Genomic DNA, 27,233 nt, shown 5'->3' with positions numbered 1-27,233 from the left:
TCTCTAGGACTGAGCAGATACTGTGTATCAGTGTTGAAAGTCGGTGCGGGGCCACAGCTCAGTGTGCTTCTTCCTTAATGCTTATGCTCTGAAACTGCTGCCCTTAAGTATGGCTAGGATCCTCTTGCTTTAAATGGCAGCGCAGTCTCACGTGCCCTTGTGTTTTGCCCATTAGTTAGGGGTGTTTTTCCTTCTCAGGCAGGGCTGGTGCAAGGTCGGTAAAGGCAGTGAGAAAGCTTTTCCTCACTGCTGCAACATCTTTGGCTTAGTTTAGCTGGTACGTGGCGGCCCTGTCTACAGCAAATAAATCTGCTTCGTCCATCAAATCCAGCCTCCAGGTTTTCAACCACCGGTACTGACTGGCCACTCCAAAAAGCGTGTTCTGCATTCAGAGCACATTGAGGGCTGCAGGGGGATGGACTGACACCCTGTTACAAGGCTGAAGGTTGGTATAAACAAGGTAAGCAGCTTCAAAGTGCAAGTTGGGTCACCCAGATTTACATTTCCTGAGGTTTTCAGCAAAACCACAGCTGTTCCTGCTTGCTGTAAGGGGCTGGGTTCCCACTGCTTCCGGGGATGTGGGAAATGTGAGGCTAGTTTTTTCATGACTTTGCTGTATCTGCTGCCTGATACAGTTTGTGCAGCAGGACCTCTCACTTCAAAGTTTGCAGCATGCGACACAGCATGAGAAGTTGTGTGGAGCTGTTACTTTAAGGTAGGCAGGGCTGGAGCCTCAGTGTACTAGGTTCAGGTACCAAAGGCTTTCTTCTGGCACTGGCGTGTGGCTGTGATGCCTGCCTTTTAAAGAGGATCTTGTCAGTAGGATCATGGCTCCTGCTGGTTACACTGCCCTGAAGCAGAACTTCCTTCTCTGTGAAGCTGTTGTTACTGCTCTGCTCCTTGCTGGTTAGCTAAGATCGCACTGCTGATGTGAGAGAGAGAGAAGGAATGTGTGTGTTGGCACTAGAGCAGCCTCTACTATTCAGAATCAGTATATGAGTTAACAGGCAGATGAATAACAAGGTGACAAAGATTGGAAATAAAAAAAATATTTGGGGTAATAAAACCAAAAGCTGATCACAGAGAGTTACACAGATACTACTGTGACCAACTGGACAATAAAATTGCATCTGAAATTCTGTGCCCACAGGGAAAAAACAAATTGCCACCTATACAGCGGTAGGCTCCAAACCCATTTGTGCTCTTCAGGTGAGAGGGCTTGGAGTCACTGGAGAGTTGTGTGAAAGCAGCAAACAGCACAGAGCACAGTTGAAAACAGGAGACCTTCTGCAGGATCCTCTGACAGAATAACACTCATCAGAGCTATGGCAGTCTATACTTCATCCCTTACCCTTCCTCTTTGCTTTTTTTTTTGGCCACTCAGAAGGTCTGTAAGAAGTGATAAGTAGGCAATGGGGATTACGGTAATCTAAACTTGTTCTTTTGGCTTTCACAGCCAGCCCTGAGATGAGATGCTTTCTGCTGGATATGCAACTCCAGCATGGTTAAAGAGTTTGGGAAATAAAAACCTTGAGCCTGAACTCACCAACACTCACATCATTTTACTTAGCATTGCTCTAACTTTGTAAATACTGAGCTAACAAAAGGCTGGTTTCCTAATCTCATGCCCCTCTTTAAACCCTTTTTGCTACACTATCAATCATCATGGGTCCTACTCTGCCCTTTTTTAGTATCTCCAGTTCCTTCTCTTAAAAAATGTACAATAAGGCCTTGCAAAACAACTTGGTGTTTATTATACTAAATGAAGTTATGCATAATATTGTAATAGACAAAAAGTCCTACAATGATATAGAGCACCAGTGGCAGAAAAAACATTTCAGCCTGAACATGCCTCTTAGAAGTTTCATAGGGAAGATGAAGGAAGAGGATATGGTTTTTAATATTCAGATCAATGTGTTTCAAATTACAAATTATACAGTTTCTGTATTCAAAAAATCCACAATGATCAAGTATGGAGTCCAGCTGAAGAGTAAAAAACCCAATGCTATTTATTTGCCAATTTTTATTCTCTTATAAATCATAATTTAAACACCACAATGCTTTTCAGTTAATTGAGCACAGGTTCCAGATAGTGCAGTTGGCTGGCAATCAGCATCCCTTCTCCATAAGCTCCCAAGTAATCGCAGCAACAAAGGATGCTCGCTGGGCTGAGTGAGACCCAGTGTATTTCTAGAACAAGTACTCAAAAGTCTATAGAATTTTTAGTTGGAAAAATGTGTAATGCTAACAATGTCATAAATAACAGATTTTAAATGCCTTTGGAGAAAAGATCATGAATTAAAGTAGTGTTCAAAGAGCAAAACAAAATTATGGAAACTTAGCATAGACTTAAAACTTAACTTTCTGTTACACAACCCTTCCAAATGGCACTTACAGTGACGCTAAAGGAAGCTTTAGTAATGCTGACAATGCTGCACAATACGTCTCTGGTAATTAAGCCTATTTGTTACGTGAAGGCTTGGCCTTGGAAAACTAGTGAGGATTTCCCTTTAGGGAAATAAGTGCGTATGAAATAGAGTTAAAAAAGTTTAATGAACTGATAAATCCAAATCAAACACTAAGTATCAACTTTTATACTAAATTAAAATCATATATTAAATATAAAGCAAGTATAAATGTGTAAGAAAAATGGGAAACAAATACTATTGCATATTTATAAAAAAGTATCAGAAGCCAGACTGTCTTGCAAGAAATTGTATTTAGAAGGCTAAAAATCATTTATATATATATCAAATAAATCTATGAATATCACAAGAGATAGTAACAGTATATAAATATGATATCTTAAATATTTACATGTATATGGAAACTAGTCAAAGTGGTGCTATAAGATGTCTGTTATAAAAGTGAGATTACAAGTTTTGCATACATCCACCTGCATTACACTATTAGTTTTAAACTTGCATCTTTCATAAACTAATTATTAACTTTAAAATTATCATTGCATAGAATCACTTGAAAAATATTACCTAATTCTGCATTCCACCTCACAGTAAAAACTATCAGGATAACAATATAAAAATAGTAACTCAGAGAACAGTAGTCAGCTGTCCTGCCCTTTAAAGTTTAGTCTCTGACTTCTTGCTTTTAGGAACAAGAAAGACATTGCCATCTCTAGTTTGCTGCAGTGAATACTCACTAGGAGAGTAAGACTTTCCATCTTCATCACGTAGCATGCTGAAGACCTCAAGGTATAAGGTGGTTAGTTGCTTTTTCATTTGACGAAGGCTCTTGTCATGCTCTCCTTTTTCCTTAAGCAATTTCTCTTTCTCATCTTTTAGGTTACTCAAGTCTTGCTCCAGTTCCACTATATTTTCCAGTTTTCTTTTACGGCAATTTTGAGCAGCCACTTTGTTCTTGCCTCTCCGGCGTATATCTCGAATGAGTGCAAGCTGGGCTTCATTGAACTGCTCCTTAGACATCATTTCGTTGAAGTCATCAACAGGGAGATTAATGATCTTTTCGACAGGAAAGGGGATCTGCAGAGCTTTTGCTCTTTGCTCATCTCTTGTGAGATGAGCTTCAAGGCGGCTTGAAGGTTTATCTTTTGTGAATGGAGCTTTGGGGTGGCCTGGACCAGAAGGGGGTTCTTTCTTTGGTGTGTTTGTGCACTGCAAGCTCGGTGTTTGAGTGTGCGGCCCCATGGAAGAAAACACTTGATCCTGGAAGCGCAGCGAGTACGCGCTACCACTGCTCTGCGGCACGCTTCCAGGAGCGCTATCCAGGTCTTCCATTTCAGAATCACTACAACCCAAAGTCTTATCCCCATAGGCAGATGATTCCACAGAATGTTCAGGTGATGCTACGCTAGAACTTGCGTTCAGTGAAATACCAGAGTCAGAATCATTACACTCTGGTACGGTTCCTGAGTGGTTGCCATTAAAAGCTTTACACAGTGAGAAATCAGAAAGGTCAATAGGTTCACTTAGAATTTCTGCAAGTGATTGACTGATAGTGTTTGTCGTTGCTGTGTCACCAGTTGCCTTTGTATCAATAAAGGCAGTGTAGAAATCCTCACAGAAATCAGAGTTTGAAGGGGATGTGTCATTTAAAGAGCTCACACTCAGCTGGCTGGTGTCTTCTGGTGCCAAAATGCTGGAAAAGGGCCCCTCGATACTATCCAGAAAATCTGGACCGCAGTTAACATCTTTTCTCATGATGGGTAACGAGCTGTAGTAATTATAGTTGTTGTGCATCTCTGTTGGCTTGGTTTCAGGGCTTGTGATTGTGCTTACCTCAGCCAGGTTATCATTTTCAATGTTAAGACACTACATGGGAAATGTAAGAGAAGTTGAGCAACACGTCACCAATTGATGATAAAACCTTTTTCTATAACCCACAATCATTAAGTATTTTAGCAATCCACATGCACAGAAAATGAGTATTACAACATTGCTGTAACCTGGATGACTACAACACACTTGTACTATGGAGAGGCAATCTAGAAAGCAGACTAGATGCCTAAGCAGAGTATGAAGCAACTTGTTCTGGACAAAGCTACTTAGATTAGGACAGCAGAGCCTCTCAAACTCGTAGCAAGATGCTGGAGGGACCCACTCCAATGCACTCCAGTGCTACATTGAAGCTGCGCAGAGCCCTCCTGTTCTGCTGAACTGCTCATGGGGATCCTGGAGCTGCCAGGTCTGAACTTCTCACAAGCACCACTGCTAGGAATAGCATAAGTACGGTAACTGTAAAATTACTGAATGAGACTTAATGCTCATTACTAGCACATAATTACTTTTAGCACTCAATTTCCTATTATGTGATAGAATTCTTTTCCTCAAAAACCAAGATTCTTTTAGGATTTACTGAATGAATGAAGCAGCTGTTCAGTGCTGAGAAATGTAATTCTCAGTGAAGTAAAAAGAGTACTAAGACAAAGCCTTACAAACATTAACTCACCCCACATACTTTTAGTTAAGCTGGCTAACATCCGTGTGAGCATTGAGGACTATTACATTGATAGGCTTTCATTGGCTACAAGACCAATGTTCTTTCCAACGGGGTGGCAGTTTCTTAACCGAAGCTGAAATAAGTGTGCCTGCTGTCCCCAAAGAATTAGGCAATTACCAAAATGATGCTGTTTCTCTTAAGAAGGAACCACACACTGATTATTTAACCAGAGATCGTTCAAAGCTTAAGCTAAGGTTTTGACTGAGCATGCTTTTTTCTTTTTTTGTTCTTTCCTTCAATACATAATTCATAAAAGGTGATGCCCTCAATTATCTCACTTCTTTCAGAAGATTATTCAATTACTATTCAGAATTACTGCAATAGATAGTTTCAGTTTGGTTTCTTAATCTATTTTCAGCATTGCTGCTGCCTCTTCACAGCCAATTGCCCTTGTTACTTATGTGGGGCTTTTAAGCCGACCACAGCAGTAAAGATTCGGAAACTAGGAAAATTTTGAAAAATATAGAAAGACAAGAGGAAAAAGTAGAGTGGATTTTACAGTCAAGTCTAAGGAAAATATAAACAGAAACATGAAGTGGGAGGAAAAAAGCCTCCTAGATGTCCTCTGTAATGCACAATTTACTACTATAGCAAAGTGATTTTTTTTGTTCCTTTGAAATACTCAGTTGATACACATTACATAATTAGTTCTTACTGAACATATATAAACAATAGTTATATAACTATACCTGACTCTTCTATGTATTTAAGTGTATGTTCTATTACCATCTTTAAAAAACCTTTTCCTTAGAAGTTGAATGCAAAAGTAACCATGAACAAGTTACACAATCTACTTAGACACAGCAAAAAACCCATTTACAATAATACTTGTGGAAGCAATTTCTGCTGTGGATCCATAATTCAGAAGCGTCCATTTTTAAGCAGCTGAAATTTCAGCCATGATCATGCCATAAGAAGTTGCATACAGAGGCAAACGATGATTTGCTGAACATGGGGAAGTTCTAATTGGGAAGATAGACTGTGTTTTATTAAGGCCTTCTGATAAACAACTGATTTCCTTCCTTCTTTCCTTTCCTCCTTCTCCAAAGCTCATATTGAGCTATAGACAACCTGCACATATAGAATCCAACATGACTGTCATAATCACCGTCTGTTAAAGACACTTGTATTGCATTCTCCAAAATACCACATTCTTCCAAAATATCATGCTATTTTTTTCAGGTGCTTATCATACTAAACCTTTACCTGTAACTCCGGAAGGGACAATAATTCTTCCCAAACCTCGTCTATGTTCTGCATATTCTCCGCATCAATAAGTGGAACTAGAACAGGTGATTCAGGTGGCTGAGTCTGATCAGAGGAAACGAAGACCAGGTTGCTATCAATCTGAGCAGGAACCAGTGACTGAAATGCAGCTGAAGCACCCTGGAGTGTTTAAAAAAAATAAATTAAAAAACCCCCAAAAAACCAACAATAACAAAAAACCACCCACATAAAAACCAAAAACCAGCCAGCCAAAAACTAACTTTGAATTTTCCAAAGCAAAAATCTGGTTTTTGGTGTTCTACCATTTCTGCAGAACAGACAGGTATTTCTTAACAAAAAGACTTTTTTGTAAATAACGGCATAATACAAAAATATTCTTATGAAAGGAGTTTTCATATTAAGGAAAGAAATAGGAAAAAAAAAAAGCTAGAAACTGGCTGGTGAAGGGCTTATCTTTACACATCAAATAGCCCAGAGTCAGCACATGGGAATACAGCATCTCAAAACCACTAGCTCCAGAGAGCTGCACTAAGCTCACGGTAACAAACAAAGCCCACCACCGCTACTTGCGGTGACTGCAAAGGTTGCCATCATGTGCTATACACTGAATCCAGGCTGCAGGATCAGTAAGCAGCAGGAACACAAGAGTATTGCTCAACTGCCTCCGGACACAGCCCTGGTTTAAGCCTACAACGCTGCTTTATTCCAGCTGGAGTCAGCTTGGGGACTCCAAACGCAAATCATATCACAAACTAATATTTTGGTGAAGACAAATCTTACTAAGAGAAGACATGAGACTGATCCCTTAGAAGACCACCCATGAAACTGCAGTATTGAGCATTTTTACCTCATTGTCGTCTATAAACGGGAATGCTTCTGCCAAGAGCTGCATGCAGTCATCAAAGGACAAGGCCTCTGCTTCTGGCTTTGAAGTCTGTGTGGTCTAAATGGGAAAGTTATGAAAAAATGTTACTGCATCTTTGAATAACTGAAGAATCTTCCATTACAGCCATGAATGCAAATTCATTTTAGGTAACCACTAACATTATGTCTTCCTGTGAATGGAAAAAAGTTTAAACACACTTGCAAACACATATTAGAGTTTACCTGCGAAAAACTGATTGGTGGCTCAGTATTTTCTGACTGAATGTGTCGAGCTGGCTGAACAGGAACAAATTCACCTGTCTCTTCGTCTAACTCCAGCTGAGCCAGCAAGGCTTTCTCCTGCTCTTTTTGGAGCTGCTCTTGTCTTTCCTTTTCAAGTTTCTTCTGTTTCTCGAGTTCATACTCTTTCTGTCGTTGACTAAAATCAAAAACTTCACGCCTTGCCCCAAGGTCTATATCTTGCCTCCAAAGGATGTCAATCAAGTTCATGTCCTGTAATAGAAATGCCTTTTTTAAGCAAGCATCCTCCCCAGCAAAACTGGTTTAGAACAATAGCAAAGCTTTTAAATTCTGTATTAAACAGGTAGACTCATGTAACTGAGGCTTATTCTCTTAATCCTATAAAGTTATCTAAATAAAATATGGCTCTACACAACCTTTCTGAAGTGTGCGAACTGATGGTTTGGTTGCTGTGGCCCACGCACAGGCTCATAAAAATGAAGCAATTTGTTATAATTGGTAAGGTAATACAAAAACTACCCAGAGGATAAATATATTCTTCTTTCCTAAGTTAGCTCATAGAAAATATGAAGCTATAGAATGAATTATGTCACATTAAGATAGTAATTTTTAAGAGAAAAGAACAGAAATTGAAAAGTTTGCCTATGTAAATTTTTTCCAGTATGATCTTATAAAACTGCAAAAGCTGACTAAAAACATGAGAGGGGCTGTCTGAAGGAACTATAATAGCCATACTGCAAAATGTATTTTAAAATATTTATGTTCCAGCCTGGTATTAAGTATCAATCTTAAAGATAAGCAGGCTTCAGAGTCAGAGGATAACCTGGTTTCAAAGTCACCAAGTGGCATAACATCACTGTAGCACTAAACACAATTACATTTTTTTTAATGATAGTCTTAATTTAAAGTTTAGTCTAAGATGATGTTCTAAGAGCAGTTGCTTTGGAGCAGCTGAGTATAAACTAGAGGTCAATAGGTGTCAAATTTTGGTAATCAATTGGCCCCTGGCTCATCACAGACTCAATCATTATCAGACAGCTAACGATAACCTACCTTTCTTGGAAACCAGCTAGCCCTTGTGCCTGTAGTGTTTCAGAAGACAAATTAAACTCTCCCATTTAGGGAAAACCACCCAGTTGTTGTTATTTGATTTGGCTACAAGTTCTTTTAATTTATTGCATAAAGGTTTTTTTTGGGGGGGGGGGGAGTTTAGTAGATTGTTTTGGTTTTTTTATTGTTCAAATATTCAGTATGTTTAAGGGATAAAGTCGGGACTATTTTCTTCTTGGAAGAAAACCTAACACTAAAAAAAAAATCATCAATTTGGATGTCAGTTGATAGAGAATTTTAATACTTGGTAGCCACATTTGTCAGATGGGTAAATGCCAACAATTTCTAGCTGGTACCTGGGAGTTTTGATTTTATGGCATGTTTCATTATTCTTAAAATTTCCCTTCAGTGGCAGCACACAAAATAATGTTTTGTTAGGCATTCTCATCAGGCTAGCACGCTACAAATAATATACCGAACACTGCATTTCATTTAAACAGAACTTTACTGATTCATTTAGCAGCGCTACACCCAAGATACATTTATTTTGCCATCATATGAAATTAAAATGTTCCCTTATCTCTAAAGACTATTTTCAAATAGAGAAAAGTAGTAACCTGAACACCAAGTCATGTTGCCATTCAAAGTGATCACTTCTGTACAGCAGTTATGGCAAAAAGCTTTAGGGTCAGTCCACATTTGAACAAACCAATTCAGTAGTCTCATTTCTTTATTAAAAATACTACACCATTAACACTCATTTATACATCGCATGAACTACTTCTACCAGTTACTAAAAAAAGTACTTTCCTCTAAACTCAGGCAGTTAGATAAAATATCTGCGTGTAACACAATGCAAGCATTCCCAAACCTAAGATATTTAATATACCTTGCTGGGAGAGACCAAACTCAGCTTTAATGGCCAGCAATGAAGAAGCTGAAATAATTACAGTGGCTGCCCAAGACAATGTTTGGTCTCTCCAGATTGGCAGGGTAAAACGAACTAATTAAGTTCTGCAGTAATTGGAGATATTGCAATATGGTATAGCTTCATTAAGGGCCAGTAGTTTACCAGCTGCTCACTGTCTCCTCCTGCAGCAGATTCAAAACTGTTTCCTAGTCTCAGAGCATTTGCAATATGTTCTGGATAAAACTGCAGGATCTGGATTTTAGGGCTCACTTCTGAATTATTCATTTACAAGGCACCATTAAAAATGTGACTCAAGATTTTTTTTCTGTGTATAATGCACAAGGCTGTGAATTAACAGAGCTGTTTTCTTCCTTGAGTTGCAACAGACTACAGCACAAAAATAGCAGAACTGGTGCTCAGCTTCAGTTTAAATCATGAAAAACAAAAGTGATAAAAAAAAAAAGAGGTACAGAAGGCATAACATGTTTTCCTTAAAAAGAAAAACCACACAGCCTTACTGGAAAAACTTCAGGCACAGCTATTAAATCTTTCAGCCACACTACTGGTTATATTCATTATCAAAGTAAGTAGCTTTGGGTGCTGCCTCATTTGTGGGATGAGACACCTCCAAAGACACCAGCTGGCCAAAAAACCCGCTGTGGCTATACACCACCACCTCTGTGTGTGTGCAGCAATCAGTTCAGCAAGCAGGATTACTTTTTGAATAAATATGCTTGCATGGTTTTCAGGATCTTGGGCTATTGTTTCAGAAACACGACAGCATTGATTGGCTCCTGTCACCACTTTACAAGGGAGCAGTACCTCAGCCCAGCACCTCATCACTGGCAAAGGGCTGAGCTTTGCTAAATGGTGGTGTGTTCTACCCTGGAGAGGGATGCTTGTCAGCAGCAACTTTTATTTTATTTAGTTGTTGTGTTTGTGGCACTTTAAACCAAAAGATTGTTATTGTGTTTTGTCTTTTTTTAAATTATCACCATATAATTAGGAGGGCCCTTTTCCAATTTCAATTTGAAAAGTTCTGTATAAATACAGCAATATTAGCCTTAACTTCGAATAACAATTCGAGTAATTACTCTTCACATGAATGGGTTGCGTGGAGGAAGTGTTCTTCTGTTTAATATGCTAATATGTAATATCAAACAGCACAGTTAATAATTTAAATATTAACCTGCCACTTAACACTTATCTATAATTTGAGCCAATGCTTTTAGTAATACTGCCCTTTTCAAGAAAAAATTTCTGGGCATTAGTCCAAAACCTCAGGTCAAAGTTAACAGAATCAACATTGACCCAGTGATTCACTAAGGAGTGAATCACAACCCCCAGCACAAGGTGATGGCAAAGAACTAAAAAATTTTAAAACTGCAGTCTAAAGCAAATATTTTGCAATTTTGTTCCTTCAGCCTCCCCACAGCCTTCCTCTTTAAATTATTTCTCTGCCTTGCTGAACACTATCACACACATACACAGAGGTATCCACAGACACAGGCAGGCACTGTATTTTAGGTTTATCATCGAAGCATGTTTCCCCTTCCACTGTGAAAGCATCACAAAAATAACTGTATTTGATGCCTGGAGTGTTTAACTAAAGCTATTAAAATGTATTTCACTCCTTGCCCATGCAACAGCTACCCTCTGATTTTTAGATGCCTCAACATGGTGTGCTGGTCTCAAAGATTCATTTGGAGGGTCAAGCACAGAGTTGCATCCAAACTGGAGCACGTGCACCGAGAGTCCTGTGAAAGATTCATCTGACCCAGGGCTCGTTGCTGCCCTTTGGAACCATGCTAACCACTTCCCTTAATATCAGATGTATTTACTGTAAAGGCGCCAGCGGTCCCTCATGAGACGGAGTCTACAAGCGCCCGTTTGTTCTTTCCTCCATTGTGCAATTTCTTGAATTGCATCAGAGGAAACGATGGTTTTGGCAGAGCCAAGAGGCAGTGCAGGAAGAGCCAGGCCTCCCCTGCAGGAGGAAGGGCCTGTGCCCAGGAGGGATTGAAGCTGCAATGCTTTCCCCTTGTCTAGAGCTCAGCTCTTTCCCACTGAACACCAACACCTATTTTGAGGGGAAATACATTACAGTACTTAATGTCTGTATTACCATTGTCCAACACTTCTAACTTCTGGGAAAGTAATATAGTTTTAATATTTTTCCCAAACAGTGATTTTTGTTATGATATTTTCTTCACAATTTTGTAAACAGAGAAAGAACTTCTCTCAACAGAGGACATGCTTTGCTTTCCCATGATCCATGTAAGCAGGAGGTGCCTGGTTTGATTTTTTTTTTGTTCATTTAGTGATATGCTCTTCCAACCACATTGATAGCTTAGTTTGGACATATAAAGGCACTTTTAATAAGATAAACATAAATGTTAAACAATTCACATTAAGCCACCATCTGGCCCTCAATGGAAATTTTCATGTTTTAGATTTACATATCAGCATTTGCCATCTGGGCAGAGTCTGTTATACATTTTATGAGAAAATCTCCAACTACATTGTAAAGTTTGACAATTAACTCTTATTGCTCCTAAGCAAACATATTTGCAGTAGGGTAAACAAAGGACAGAGACCCTGTTTTCATGTTATTTTCATAGACTGACTTTTGTGCTTTAAATAAAATGCTAATCTTTCATTTAATCCCTGTTTGGTTTATCTGACTGGTTTTGGTTTTGTTTGGAATGTAAGCCATTTACAGGTAGCATGGGTAAAGTGGAAACATCCAGCGGCCCAAGTAGCAGATTGTTTCTCTGCTGGCATCTCAGTGCTTTCAACTCATTATTAGCTATCCCCTTAATACAGAGCACATCTTGTGTTTTGAACATTTACTTCTTAAAGCCATGCCTTTTGCAACATAAATTGGGTTAACACTAGCAAAATCTCTCACCAGGCAAGGATTTGTTTTCTTTCCCATGATCCACTAGCACCTAACTCCAAGAAAAGAGATTTCACATGCCAGGATGAATAAATGAAAAAGCAACAGAATCAGTGGCTATTGCATCCAGCAGGGAGCTCAGACCAGGACCCTACAAGAAGCAGGAGAACACTCCACAGAGATGGCAAAGTATTCCCTAATTCTTATTTGTTTTCCAGAAAGTGAAAGGGATGAACAAAAAGCACCTTAACATTTTTGATTTATTAAAAAAAAACTGTGTAGGAAGTGAGGATCAAGGACCAGAGATATTCCAAGGCAAGAATGAAAGGGAGGGGATCAAGTGATAAAGCAAGTGCAAGAGGAGGAGCTGGAAGCATCTCACCACTGAAGAAAAGGACAGGCTGTGGAAGCAACAGCTGAATGTCTTCCCCTCATTATCCTCAGGAGGAACTGATGTTGTTCAAGTAGGTTTTAAGAATGATTTATAAATCATTTGATGTTTTCAGATGATCTCTGAGATCACCATAACTAGTGGTTTGTCTTCTAAATCTTTTTCAAGGTAAGTTACTTATTAATTACAACTCATAATTACAGAAAAAAATCCTGGACACACAGCCCTCATGCTTCAGAGAAAGTACATCAAACAAATAAAGACAGCCCAACACCGTAACTTTTCAAAAACAATTGCTTTTTGAAAGCTGACCCATATCCTTTACAAATGGAAGAAAAAAGGTTAACTCAAGAATGTGAAATTTTTCACGTCTTCCCTGTCCCTTCCAACAAGAGGCGGCCCTTGTGAGAAGACTGGGGAAAAAGGAATGGCAGAAGGGTACAACAGCAATTTTAGATGTCTGGATTTAGGATTTGGAAGTGTGACAGAACAGAGAGCTGTCAAACAAAACCACGTGACAGCAACCTGTGATTTGTGAATGCACAAGATCAAATCCCTGACTGCCCTGTGGAGCTGCCCTCTGTCCTACATCTTCACCAAGACCTTCCAGACAATCTAAGAGGAAACAGGGTCCTTGGGTGGGTGTGATGGGGTGTCTTTTTTTTCTCTCTCATACATCTGCCACTTACTGCTGGTGTGACTGGACTGACCCTAAACCAGTATGTCCTGATGCTAAACCAGCCTGCTTCTACTTCTTGGTGCCCATTTGCTCTTCCTGACCCTAAAGAGCCTTTGGATGTATGATATCTTGGTCAGCAAACTCTTTTTAAGCCCTGGCAGGCCAGCTTGAAAAGCCTTTAAAGAATTGATGTTGTAAGAGAACTTCCACTCCCTGTCTATACAAATAAGCCTGTTGAAAAATTCTGACTATATGTCTTGGGACATTCTTCTGCCCCAATGGAGACAAATGAGATAAGCTCAGTCCCTGAAATGCAACTGTTTGTAGACAAATTTCATTTTCTTACTGTAGAAAGAAACTTCTAGAATGCTTTGCCAGACCAGGAACAGAAGTCTTGACATTTCATTAGCTAGAAGCGTTTAGCCTCTGTTTTCTCCTGACATACATCTCATACTTCAGACTGTCCCTCCCACTGTATTCCAGCAGGCTCTCCTAATAAGTGCCAAATTGTCAGGATCTACTCTTATAAATTAGATTAGTTGAAAAACAGCTTGGCTGGATTGTCCAGCATTCTTAAGAAATTTTCACTACAAGCCTTGACTGGGCATTATTCTGACAAAGCTGGGGAGAGGCTCTGGCTGGCTGGAAGGACAATCTTCCCATGCAAGTGCAATTCTGGACACTACTCACCCACTCTCCCAACCCTCACTCCAACTCCTCTGAGAGGTGGATGACTTATGTATCTCACCTGAAGCACTACCTTCCAGGAATGGTATCAACAAAGGCTATGACTAAGAGCTATACAGCTCTCAACATGATGGCATTTCTATATGATACATCCCATGGCAAGCAAGCTTTCCAAACTGCCAGGGAAAACATATACCTCATATATTCTCCAACAACAGTGAAAAGACAGGTTTCTTTAAGCCTGAAGAATGTAAAATGAGCAAGAATGTAACTGCAAAAAAGAATAGCTATTGTAGGCTGTTTATGGTCATTAATGTACTAACTTAATTCCAGCTCCAAAAGCTGCAAAATCCTAATGCTAACAGTAGACCAAGACCACAGCAGGTAAAGAAAAACACCCTCATCAGAAAGACAGCAGAGAGACGGAAAAGGCAGGACATAAAGAACAGTTTACTACTTCACTTTGACAGTAGTTTTCTCTTTTTCTGCAAAATCAATCAATCCTCAGCTCTGTACCATTCCTTAAAATCCTGAACATGTGCAAGAGCCTCGCAGCATGCACTCCCAGCCTGGGGCACAGCAGCAGGAGCAACATTCTCCTCTCTGGCTCATTGATCGCCAGAGTCAGAAATACGTACACAGATCCTTTTCCCACCACATTCGGTCTGCCTTGAGGTGACCATTTCTGGTACAACAGACCAAGGGATTCTTGCTCAGTGCTGCACATCTTTTTGCAGAAGATGGTTTGGTGCTTTCAGACACTCCAGAAGTAGCTGTGATTTTCCAAATTATTTAATCAATACATATTTTAGAAGGTAGCTTTAAAATAATAGAGTTTAATATAGAATATGCAGTTTCCAGGGGCTGAATGGTCCCAAGACTGATCCTGCCTCAACATTTAAAAAAATCATCAGGGAAAAAACCAAACCTGAAATCTGTCTCATTCGCATGGCTTACAGAAAGCAAAGTCTTAAATCTGACATTGGTACTTCTTTTCTTTGTACAATATCTGATTTTTTTCAAAAGTTATTCTCTAATATTCATGGCCAAATCTGTCATGCATTGTATCTGCTCCAAATTCCCTTATTTCTACCTTAGCCTAAAGGAAAAGACTGAGTGAGGTCTAATGTTGTGAGCTGATGACAATGAACCTCTCTTGAATAAATTTAACTATGCCCCTATTTACAAGCACTACCCTGGCTGCTAAGCAAAAGCCAAAAACGGTCATGGGTGTCATCGAGCTTCTTCAAACTTAGTCCTAAATCTCTTGACATCTCAGAGTACTTTCTGGAACACCAGTATCTAAAGCAATGAACGTTACATGTTTTCAGAGCTTTGCTGTTTCAGTTAGATGGGTTCCATTCTTCCCTTTTAGGTCTTCATTATATTGTGTTAATCTAAATTTCACTTTTCTGCAGCATATTTGGCTGGTATAAAAGTGTTGTGGTCCCTTCTACTCAAATTCTGAATCCCTCTTTCAGCTTAACAGAGCCATTTACTTGCTGCTACTTTATCTTACATCAGCAGCATTACAAAATGATTAAGTCAATAAGCACACAAAGTTAATATGTATTCAAGTTACAATCTACTACACAAGTTGCATAATGAAACTGGGAGGCTGGCAGAAATATGGGATTGTTTTTATAAAAGAATGGGTTAGGCTGCCTATTTGTTTTTACATGCTTAATACATCAACAAAACCCTGCTATGTTACCCCAGCAAGTAAACCAAGTGATTCTCCTGTGGCTGACTTTCTAGCTGTTGTCTAATCACCACGTACTGCACCCACATAACTCCATTTTCAAAGGTATTCAAACAGCAGCCATCTCAGACAGAAGTCTACTTCATTTCAGGAAAAGCTGATCTTAATGGCTTTATTTGTATTTGGTGTTTTTTCCTCCCAAGTCAAAACTGCATCATAAAAAAGCCTGGCATATATTGAATTTTGTGATTTATACAACAAAAAATCCTTACCCTACATGTAAAAAAAAATATAAAAAAATATACAACATCTGAAAATACTGCTGATGTTTTAACCATAGGAATACAAAAGCCTTTGTGTCCCAATTAAATTTATACGTTGAACCTATAGCACTTGGAAAACAATTACCTGTTAAATGATTATCTTCAAGCTATCCTACTGTACCCAGCCAGGCATGTACTGTGTGGACATTGCCACAGGCTACTCATTAGTTTATCTACAAGAGGATTTGTTTATAATAATGGCTCACTCATCTGGGAAACACAATCCAGTCAAATTATAGCACGCTCTCAACATCCAATGAAACAAATCAGGAAGCAAGAAAAGATGAACATAGAAACAGAGAAAAGAACCTAACAAAACTGCAAATAACATTTATTAGGTTGTATTAACCTCGGGTTATGACCTGTCAGCCACTATTTTGATTTCATCAGTATTACATGCTTTTTGGAAAAGTGTGTTTCAAACTAAACATGAAAAAAGTGTGTTGGAGAGTCAAAACATTCTCCGGCATTATTTAGGATCTTTCTTGTACTACACATTTTCACAGCACTGGGATGTTCCTGTAAAGCCCCCACTTTTAGCTGTCATTCTGCTGGTGGCTAGGCAAGTTATTGGGACTGGCACCAGATGGGTTATTGGGGCTGCACTACAGCCTGAATGTGGAAACAGCATGCTCTAGTATCACAAGAAGCATGTCTCACCAAGTTTCACTTCACTGATCTCACAAGCAACTTTGTTGTTGTCATTTGTAGGCCAAGCTACAATTGCAAGCAACAGAAATACCTGTGTGGGTTAGAAAGCAAAGTGGTTCACTAACTGTCCTGCCAGCACACATCCATCAGTCCTCCTTCAGTCACACCAACATCTACTCCATAAGGCTGCATCAAGGAAATTCTTCCATGCTTCCAAGCTGAGCTCACAAAGAAAGAGCAAGGATGCTTTCAAACTCAGAGAACTTGCCAAACACCTCATGAGCCTCGACTATCTGAAGTCTAAAAACTTAAGTATACAGTTATGTTGCATGGAATACAGCTTGCTCCAGAGGTGGTCAGCTGTGACACGTTCTGTATACAGCAGCCAATATCTGGCAGAGTACGTAGGTGCCTACCTCCCACTGCAACCTGTGGGGCACAAGTGTTAAATACTTTTGTGGATCAGACTCTTGCAATTAATGTACGCTTTTCACATATGTAATTTATATAGATAATGCTGGAAATTTAGTGTCAGGGCACAGTTTTGAGTAAGCAAGCAGGGTGGAATTTTTTTTGAGTGCTCAACTTCAAATATACTTGGAAAGGTTATTTAGTTCCTACAAGGGGAAAGAAAAAAACCCAGAAAAAAGGCCAAAAATACATTGCTATTCAACTGCTCAATACTGGACAGTAAGGATCATAACAGATTTGAGGAAGGGAGGCCCAGTGTGGCAAATTTTTGCTGTGGTGACACTATCTTTCCAAACAAGTAATTAAATGGTTTATTTGACACCATGCACAGCCTTCATTAGTGAAATACTACAGAAAAGCTTCAGTAAGTATCATTCAACTGTGCACTGATGACCAATAATGGTCTCCCTAAATTTACATGAAACATCATAGAAATAGTTATTTAATTTGCATGACAGGAGTTTGTATAGCTTTTCCCCTTCCTCCAGCCACACAGAGATACATGATGAGAGTTCTTTTTCCATAGAATGAGGCAAGGATAGATTTTACTCATTTTCTTCAGTACTTGTAATTCATGTATTTCTCAGCAAAAAGCAATCCTCTAAAAGCCATCAACCCCCACAAACCTTCCACTTGAAGGTCCTGCAAAGTTAAACAACTAAACCAGAAAGCTCAAGCAGGGCCAACACGTCAGGCATCTACATGCCAAATTATCATTTTTATACACAATGACAACTTTTGCTTAAAAGAGGTAAACCCACTGAGGAACTGAACAACAGTGTACAAAACCATAGCTTTGTTTCTGTGTGGTACAATCCAGCCCTCACTTTTTAAAGTCCTGCATAGTAGTCAATTCATAAATTCCGAAAGCAAAAGGAGCTAATTAATCTTTCAAGGCGTGAACCAGAATAGGTAGATGGTTTTATACATCTTACCAAATTATATAAAAAGTAGTCACTTTGATATCCTCAAAAGAACAACAAAACCCTCAAAGGTCAACAATCAGAAATTGTAGCCTTCCCTCCAACTCAAGAGCCTCCACTGCCCACCACTTTCCTCAGGGCTTCCATGCCTGTCCCTCCTCAGTGCACAGGAGGCTCACAGCCTGTACAGCTGATTACCACTGCAATGCTTCTTTCAGCCTTCTGATTAAGTGGGTAGATGTACCTAAAAAAATCAAGGTAGAGGCCAATCCCTGATGTCTGTCCCCTCAGCACCTATGATGGCCAAAACAAGACTGTTTGCCACAAATAATAAACATGTCAATATACCTCTTCCAGCCATAAGCAGCAAACATACTCCAGGCATGTTAATATGGTTAACAAATATTAAATACTGGAAGGGGGGAGGCTATCCAGTTTGCAATTATATTACAGCATACTATATTTAGCAGACTGTTTCTAAAAATCAGCATTGACAGCTGATTTTTTCTTGTAGAAGACATTACAGAAGATTTGATTGCTTACCAGATGTAATTAGAATCAATTTGTTGAGCAAAAAGGTTAAGATGATCACTCGTAAAATAAGAAAATATGGAATCCAAAGAAAAGGTCAGATTTGGATCTTAAACTGTTTTCTGCCTTGACACTTCCTCATGCCTCAGTAAATACTTGGAAGAAAGTCAGATTATAGCAAATTATCAGTAAAAATAGCAAGATTCTAAAATTTCCCTATAGCACAGTTAATTTAGACAATGAGAGAGAGAGAGATCTTGTTAGGTAAATCACTACTCACAGTCAGCTATGAACTGTTAATTCTGTCATTACTATTTGCATTTTATAAGACCTTGTTCATCATCTCCGCCACAAAAACACAATTTATCAAAAACTCTCATCCCAAGCCTCATTTTGAATTTAAAATAATTCTATGTGTCTGACCTTAGTAACAGAATTTTTCAGAATAATTTAAAGCACTCCATTAACAATTTCATTATTTAAGTGGCTTCCATGCTTCATTTTCTCAGCCTAAAGAAACTTCGAGAGATGAGAGATGTCTAGAGATGTTTGCACTGGTTATCAGCTGAGCAAGGATTCCTGAGAGCGGTAGGTGCAAACTAGATGCCTGTAGTGGCAGATGGTAAAGGATCACAAACCAAGCTGGAAAACATTCCATGGAACTACAAAATTCCACTCAGTCACAACAATTCTTCACTCACTGAATAATTTATCTGATAATATTCTAGTTCAAATACTAAAACCAAATTAGAAAGCATAGTATCAGAAGTTACTGTGCTGTAATTCTCTCTGTTACGGCACACGTAGCTCTGAGGCATCTAAACATGATGTGCATTTTCATAGCCAAAGAATTCAATTTAAATAATTTGGAGGACTAGCTGTCAGAAGTTATGACTTAGTTTCAAATATAAGTTCTGTTTCATCATATTATGCTATTTTAATAGTACAATTTTTATTACTTAAGTACTTACATTCAATGTTATACACCAGAAAATATGTCCGTGCATCCTGTGTCAAATAATTCACAGAAGATTGCACCAGGGTCTACAGTACATTTGTTCCAAGAACACTTAATGATTATATTATCTGCCCCAGTGCATACGTATCAGTCACTAATTCTATGATACCAGTGAAGACAAGCACTAGTGTAACAAGCTGAGGTGGAATACTCCCACTGACATGTCTTGGATGACCTCTGCCACTAATGTCTTCGTGTTCTCCTTCCAGCCATAAAGCTTCTGAAAAATTGTTACCCATCTGAGCTGAGCCGCACCAACCTTCAGAGCTATCCACCCACCCTCTTTCACCCATCGTTTTATTACCCAGCTGACAGTGGAACATGTCATCTGGTCACATAACTGCACGCAATCTAACTGGAAATACCCTGTTTTAGGACAAAATTCAGCCTTCTTACCCAACAGCACATAACTCAAGCAAACAGTTCCTGAAGACTGAAAGAAGAAATGACCAAGCTTCCAGGCCCAGGCAGCACAAAACACAAATGCCAGCTGTGGAGCAGATAAAGACTAGCCATTTTACATGGGAACAGGCAGAATTCAGAGTGGCAGACCTGCATTGACCACATGCTGCCTGGGAATTCTGAATGGGGATCTTCCAACAGCCCAAGCAGCACAGGAATTGCTTCACTCTAATTATAGCAATAAGCAGGGAGGTACTAATTTTACCACAAGGGTTCAAACAACACCCCCCCACCCCCCAGATCTTTCTCTCATAGCTCTTTATGGCTAAATGGTGGTGATGATCTGAGCAGGAAGCAAATCAAAGTCACAGCAGCTTCTCACATAACTGAGCTGTAGAAAAGTCACTCCTTCAGCATTTAGTGGGCATTAATTTCAAACACAGCAAATAGGCACACCCTTAATCATAAAACAAACCTCTTCTTAAAGACAGGCTATCAAGCAAGCTCCTTCTGAGTCAATTTCTCAAGCATGCAAACTTTGTTTTGCAAGCAGTCTCCAGGAGTGGGTTGTTGTTTTTTTTAATACTTACAAGAGACAGCATGTAAAACCAATACAGCAAACAGCAATAAAACTTGGAAGCTGCAAGACAGAGGTGGGGGCAAGAGGGAAAAATTGATATCTTTATGTTCTATAGTCATACAGAAGATACTTCCTTAAAAGGTTTGAAAGAGATGGTTTCAAACTGGTCTTACATAACTTGTTGCTGCAACAAACTTAAAGGAACTTTCTTTTCCTTTCTCTTCTCTTTTTTAATTGCATTGCTCATAATACTGCAGAAGTTGGATTAAAGGTCTTAAGACTCTGCAAGACAAGGTTGGGTGGTCTCAACTCCCTCAGTACTGCAATAGTTTCAACAACAAAGACATACTTCTTGAAATGGTTTAGTTTAACTGTAAAGACAGGAAAAATTAGTCATTTACAGCACCTTCAAAATAACTTAGCTAAAAATAAACACTGTTTTGTATTCCTTCTTCCCAGTACAAAAACTGCAGTTCATCAGGCGAAAATCAGAAACCTAAACTGACATAATGAAAAACTTCAACTAGATCTGTAATATATAAATTGCACCCACATAAGCATTATTTCTAAGCTCTACCCATTCTACTACAGTCCTGCCAATTAGTGCTCGTACTAGGGATTAGTAATATACCACTGAGCAGCAGTTATACTCTGCTGGTAAAACAATACTAACTTAGTTAAGTTATTAATACTCTTATTAACTCCTATTGGCTTTCCATCATCTCCATGATGTGGAGATGTCAAAACACTTGAATGAATTCTTTTAAAGCAAATATTAAAGTAGATATTAAGAGCCAAACACAAAGCCCATGTATCAACACGTAACATTAGAAAAATCAACGTCAGTTAAACTGAACAAATATTTTACCAAGAATTCAAAATGGCTGAAGACAGAAAACAGAAGATGCTTTATAAGACAAAGTCAAATCCTCTTCTCCAAAGCAGTCAAGTAATTCAACATTTTTATCTTTACTTGATATTACAGATTGCTTGGTTACCCAAAATAATACTTAATTTAAATGTATAGTGCCAGATTAATATTTAATTTAAATGTGTGGTTCTGAGAGACTTTGCTTCTATTTGAAACAGGAACTGTTGGGCTATGCATGTCAAGGTAAAACTAAACTAATATTAAAACAACATACTCTGTTGGGGAATGTACTTTTTCATTTCCTTATTTCAAAAGGTGGTAAAAAAAATTAAGAAATGTATATCTAAAAGTCACTGAAACAAAGGAATCCTGAGACAGAGCTGCCTTTGTGCTTGCTTCAATACTAAGCCGCACAGAGTAGTAACACTGTTCTTATACTTCAGAAAAAGTTAAGTGTTATACAATCAATTAATTTCTTGCTACTGCCAATGAATATACGACTGTCACTAGCTTTACTTTTCCTGTACAGAAAGCAGTTACTGGGTAGGAAAGAAAAGTACACAATGCCTATCTTCATTTGAACTGTATTTGCTGGTATCTGTTCCAGATAAGCCTTCCATGGTTTAAAGCAGTTTTATATACCACAGATAGCATTGCTGGCTGATTTAATTGTTTATCTTTTACCTTAATAAACCAAATATGCCATAAAAGTATTACTGTTGAGCAATCCTGAGCAGGATTTCAGTTTGCTGTATATCAGTCATCTTTGGATAACACGAATTCAAAGTCATGACTTCCAACTTCTACCTGACTTTTCATCGGTCTATGTAGAAAGACTTACATAGGTAGCAGATGGAAGTGTTTCCAAAAGCAGTTAAACTAGATTATTACCAAAAAAGAACCTGGCCAAAAGAATCTGGCCAATGCATCGTATTCTTTTCCCTTCACCTAAAGCTGTATTCTGAGGCATAAAGTCCGACTTTGGTATAATACACTATCAGAAAACTGAACAGACTTCAAACCCTTTCAAGTTCTCTAGGAATGTGCTATATTAAAATAATACGTTACTTCGGGTTGAAATAAGACAGAGGCCAAAACAAACTTTAACTAGGTGATTAACCTGGAGACTTTGGAGGACTTTTTGCTGGCTACAATTCAAGCACAGCAGCAGGGGATTAATACTTAATTCATGCTGACAGGTTACTGCCTGGACTTGTACTGCACTAGCTTCAGCCAACACAATTATTGCAAATACATCACACTTTCACAAATTGGCCTAATTTTTGTGAATGGTTTAGTAATTTTAAAGCTTATCGTTATAATTTCAAAGGGGAAAAAAGAGGAAAGAAGCAGTGTTCTAGATACAAAACCAAATTCCGTCTTCCTAATGAAGCACACATCCAGTGTTACAGGCATGGACACAGCTGGTGTTGTTTGCTGTCATTACCTGAACTTTCTATATACTCTCCTTCTCCCCTAAGCTCACCCTTTTCTGGGCCTGCAGTTGAGTTTTTCACTCTCCTTTAAAAGTCTAATGCATTACAAAAATTTTGAATGACAGACTGACAGCTTGTGCTGTTTTGGGGTTTGTTCGTTATATTGAAGGACCAAATATAACAACATTTTACAACTACAGAGGAAAAACTACATTTAAAAAATACTATGAATTTATGTAACTAAGAAAGTGAATAAAATATTTCATTTAGCTCCTTCCACTTCTGGTGTTCCTCATCATCATCTCACAAAGCCCAGCACATTTCACAAAGGTATCCAAGACTTCTTTAACAAAAATCAGTATATTCAATATACCATTGCTACTTTCATTTCAGTCAGGATCACAAAAGTAGCAATACCTATCAAACAGATATTTTCCTACTTTGCAAATTTAAGATATAGCACTTGAGGAAAAGAAATCAAAAGAAATCAAAAGGGTATTCAGGTGCAGCACTAGATATAATAATCTGACACATTTTTAACAACATACTTGTCCTTCAAGATTACACATAGCCTGCTGCATTCTTATTCAGGGTAAGTATTACAGTGTCTCTATTTTTTCAATCAAAAAAAGAAAAAAGGGACAGAGCACCAAAATTTATTCTTGCCCACTCACACAGTGCTATAAAAACGTCTCAAGCTCTTTAAAGCAGACGAGATCATCCAGCTGCCCTCTGCTTACACTGAATGTTCTTTTTTGTTCCAGTTTGGTCTCTTCCAATTATTTCCCAACAAACTTTCAAAGCCAAATTCTTCTCCAACTTTGAATCCTAACCACAAACTTCAAGTCAGATTTTCAGAGGCAATTAACTTCTTGCAGTTCCATCAATTTCCAATATAATTGTAAATTCTTAGCACATTTTAAAGAAACTACAGAACAGTGTATGATGGATATTTACAACAATAACAGTAATATCCAATTAGCTGTTCTCTTGAAGGGATTGACATGGTCAGCTCCTATTAGTCCACATTCATTTCAGCTAAACATACTACACTGCATTACATCTGCCACTGCCTTAACAGAAAGATATTTTTTTGCGAGTTTGGAAGGGAAGAAAGCTCTAATCCGTGCACCTTGATACTAAGGTGAGCACAGAAGAGCTGAGAGGGTCAAAAGAAATGCATTTTTACTTAAGATAGAACTTGTGATACTCTCTCATCTACTTCCTCCAAACTTGTCCAGAATTTTAGTAAATGACACACATGTTTCTGAATATAATGTTTTCCTATATTGAAATTTATCTACATACATAAATAGATATTTCTACAGATATCTTGATCAGATATTCCTATCCAAGAGGGTTATTAAACCTCATTATCAAGAAAAAAACCAAAAAAAAACCAAACCAGAAAAAACCCCAACCAACCCAAAAAACCTTGTTGCCAGGCCTGAGCAGTGCACTTGTTTGTCTTCGCCTGCAGAATCTACCTGATGTGGAAATGATAGGCCATTAGGGAATGAATAAAAAAATAAACGCATTCACTTGGCAATTTAATGCAGCATGTCATAAAAAAAAGTACATGTAATTCCTCATTAAAGCCCTTTATACTAAAGGGATCACACTAATTGAGCTGGAGACTCTTCAGGGCAGTTCTCTAGGTAGGAAAATCCCTAACAGATACACTTACACAGGCACTCAATTATTTGCTTCCTTGGCTTTGCCAGTTGCTACAGTCGGTCTTACCTCAGTCTAAGTGCAACCCACAGCTTCATTCTTTGTGTTGGAAAGCAAATTCTTTTTGTTCTCTTCTTGTTGTGAGGCTCAAAATTTAATAACTGTTGAGCTTGTTTTACAAGTTTAAAAGCAACCATTTCAATAACCCCAACTTTACCAAGGAGGAAAACAGCTATTATGAGAAAATCATGCTTTCATTTGAAACATCTTGACACTTGTTCCATCGCATTCTTTTATTTTAGGTGTTTTGATGTCTGTGTTGTTAGTGTGCAATAGACAACATCCCATTTCACCTCTGCATATAGAGGTGCATCCTATTTCCAGACAGAGAGGTACAACAAACAAATACTTTTTTCAAGAATATTGCAGACAATGACACTGCCAACTCCCACAGAACTATGTAGCAGAAAGCGGTGATTTTACATTCTGGTTAGGGAGCTAGATCGATCCCAGTCCTTTACATTCACCTTTAATGCTACGACAATTGCTACCAGACACATAAAAGTCTAAGAGCTTGCACTGTATTTGCACAAGTGTACACCCTTCCCATCTGGGGGCTTGCTAAATGAAGACTGTGTTCCCCATCTCTCATTTTCAGTGAGCATTTTATGGGAAAAGGTATTTGAATTTTCCGTTTAATAAATACAGTTAAAACTATATGTCAAAGATGGTAATCATGTACTATCTAAAAAATGCAGTGCCTTTTCAGGCTAGGTCTGCAAGAGAAGAAGCCAGCAGCTGTTGAGCTCAGATAGGAAAATTGCAACAGGTGGCTTGGTAGAAAGGGTTTGACAAAGTAGGCAAACGAGTAACAAAAGCTAGGTTTGCTGGCAGAGAAGTCACAGTGGATTGGGCAAGAAGGGACAAAGGCAGGTACACAGGAATCAGTCTGTCAAGACTCTCTCAGACACGAAAGCAAAAAATGCCATAGCTGGATACTATAGGCAAAAAGAAATTCACAGGCTGTTTACATAGCACAGGCCAAGAGCCTGATTTTTGTCGTAGTATTTTCCAAGAAACCGAGGAGGCAAGGTGGAGGTCATGGTCACACTACCCGGGGATAGAAAAACAGATGGGCCAGACAAAGCTATGAGTGGCCTAAGACAGAAGAGCAATAGCATTCAATGAACAGCAAAAGGTATATCTAAGACTGTTGAAGAGATATTACCCGTACGAAATACCCACTTATATATCCTAAAGGATGGGCAGATGATGTTAAAAAAAACCAAAACACCTCTCTATTGCATAGCATAGCATAGATTGTACTGGCATACACTGAAAGACCCTCAAAACTCAAGAGCTAAGAATTAAAACAGCTCCAGATGAAGTTTCAACTATTTCTTCTTTAAACCTAATACTTAGTTGATAAGGATACATTTTCCATTTAAAAGCCCAAGAAAACCACATAATGATTATATAAATTTAAAATCGAGTTCAATTATGTTTTCAGTTATTCACCCCACTCCTTCTGCAACAAGTTTGCAATCCAAAAGTACTGAAATTTCCCAGGCTTTTAGAGAAGAGGCCTCATAGCACAAGAGCACAAAACACAAATACATCCAAATACCCCTAAGCCTCCAATAGATTTGCCTCGGAGAAGACCACCAAGACTTCACCTCCTCTCTGCCAAAGCCGCAGAGAAGCGCTCTGGCTCAAACCCCTCGAGGCGTTTCCAGCACCCGGAGGTGCGAGGGGGGCACCCCGGTCACAGCCCCTCACCGCCGGCCCAGGCCGAGGCCAGGGTCATCCCCGTTTAGGCTCCTCAGGCTAAGCGTGAGAGGCTGAACCAAGCCCAAAGCCGCCCCAGGGAAGTACATGATTGTGCAACAGCTCCCGCTCGCCCGGCTCGGGCCGCACGCTGGCGGGGACAGGGCCGCACGCCGGCGGGGACAGGGCCCCAGCGGGGCAACTGCCACGGGCAGCCGCGCCACGACAGAAGGAACCTGCGGTAACTCACCCGAGGAAGGAGCGAGAGGCGCACGGGCACGCCGGGGGCAGCGCCGCGAGGCTGCGCCTGGCGCGAGCAACCCCGACGACGACGGAGGGCGCCTCCCCAGCCGCTCCCTCAGGGACCGGCTCCGGCCTTCTCACCCTCCCCGGCTCACTCCGAGCTCCTGACCCCGCCCGAGGCTGCCTGCAGCAGGCAGCTGCCGCGGAGGCGGCTCCTGGAGGCCCTGACTGACCTTTCCACAACCGGCGCGGGCGGGAAGAGGCCCGGCCCGGTAAACCCCCCCCCCCCCGGAGCGGGGCAGGGGGGGAAGGGGGGAGGGGGGGCTGTGAAGGCTTCCGCGGCCCTGCCCCGCCCCCACCATGACTCAGCGCCTTCACAGGGGCGGGGCGGCACCACGTGCTCCGCCGGCCTCGTGACCGCTCGCCCCGCCCCTCACCCGAACACCCGACCGGGCCGGGCCGGGCCCTGCGGGGGGAGGCGGGGGGTGCCGGCGCCCCCGCCCTGCTCCGCCCCCCGCCCGCCGGCCGCGCTCTCACCTGGGCGGCGGGGGGCAGCTCGATCTCCATCGCGCGGGGCCGAGGGGCACGGAGAGGCCGGTACGGCGCGCTGACGGCTGGCCCGGCACCGCCTGCCCGCTCACTCCTGCGCTGTTCGGGGCCGAAGGCGGCCCGGCCCGGGCCGGGCCAGCGGCCGTC

General features: G+C 40.0%; 1 protein-coding gene and 1 long non-coding RNA gene across 5 annotated transcripts; one reads left to right on the top strand and one right to left on the bottom strand.

The window, feature by feature from the left end:
- The first annotated feature begins 184 nt into the window (after positions 1 to 184).
- On the top strand, positions 185 to 2,328 carry LOC142602346 (uncharacterized). Its single transcript, XR_012836068.1, has 2 exons — positions 185 to 1,437; positions 1,468 to 2,328. It is a non-coding gene; the product is annotated as an uncharacterized LOC142602346 (long non-coding RNA).
- Positions 1,985 to 27,233, bottom strand: NFE2L2 (NFE2 like bZIP transcription factor 2). 4 transcript variants are annotated; one of them, XM_075756563.1, is made up of 5 exons: positions 27,075 to 27,233; positions 7,312 to 7,581; positions 7,052 to 7,147; positions 6,184 to 6,363; positions 1,985 to 4,289 (listed from the first exon to the last, which is right to left on the bottom strand). In XM_075756563.1, exons 1-5 carry the CDS (start codon positions 27,102 to 27,104, stop codon positions 3,081 to 3,083), a joined length of 1,785 nt encoding a protein of 594 aa, XP_075612678.1. In that variant the 5' UTR covers positions 27,105 to 27,233; the 3' UTR covers positions 1,985 to 3,080. The 4 variants fall into 4 exon arrangements, with proteins under 4 accessions (XP_075612678.1, XP_075612680.1, XP_075612681.1 ...); XM_075756565.1 differs by lacking the exon at positions 27,075 to 27,233 and adding an exon at positions 26,545 to 26,887; XM_075756566.1 differs by lacking the exon at positions 27,075 to 27,233 and adding an exon at positions 26,771 to 26,825.

The sequence above is a fragment of the Balearica regulorum genome, chromosome 6 (genome assembly GCF_011004875.1).
Source record: "Balearica regulorum gibbericeps isolate bBalReg1 chromosome 6, bBalReg1.pri, whole genome shotgun sequence".
In the NCBI taxonomy this organism is placed as follows: domain Eukaryota; kingdom Metazoa; phylum Chordata; class Aves; order Gruiformes; family Gruidae; genus Balearica; species Balearica regulorum.
This window is presented reverse-complemented; position numbering and strand designations above follow the sequence as displayed.

Bases quoted from the DNA above. Each gene is read 5' to 3' on its own strand.
- NFE2L2 (XM_075756563.1), bottom strand. From the start codon at position 27,104: ATGGAGATCGAGCTGCCCCCCGCCGCCCAG. The intron at 7,582-27,074 runs GTGAGAGCGCGG...TTTCTATTACAG, and splicing joins AGCTGCCCCCCGCCGCCCAG to GACATGAACTTGATTGACAT. The intron at 7,148-7,311 runs GTAAACTCTAAT...TTTCCCATTTAG, and splicing joins CACCAATCAGTTTTTCGCAG to ACCACACAGACTTCAAAGCC.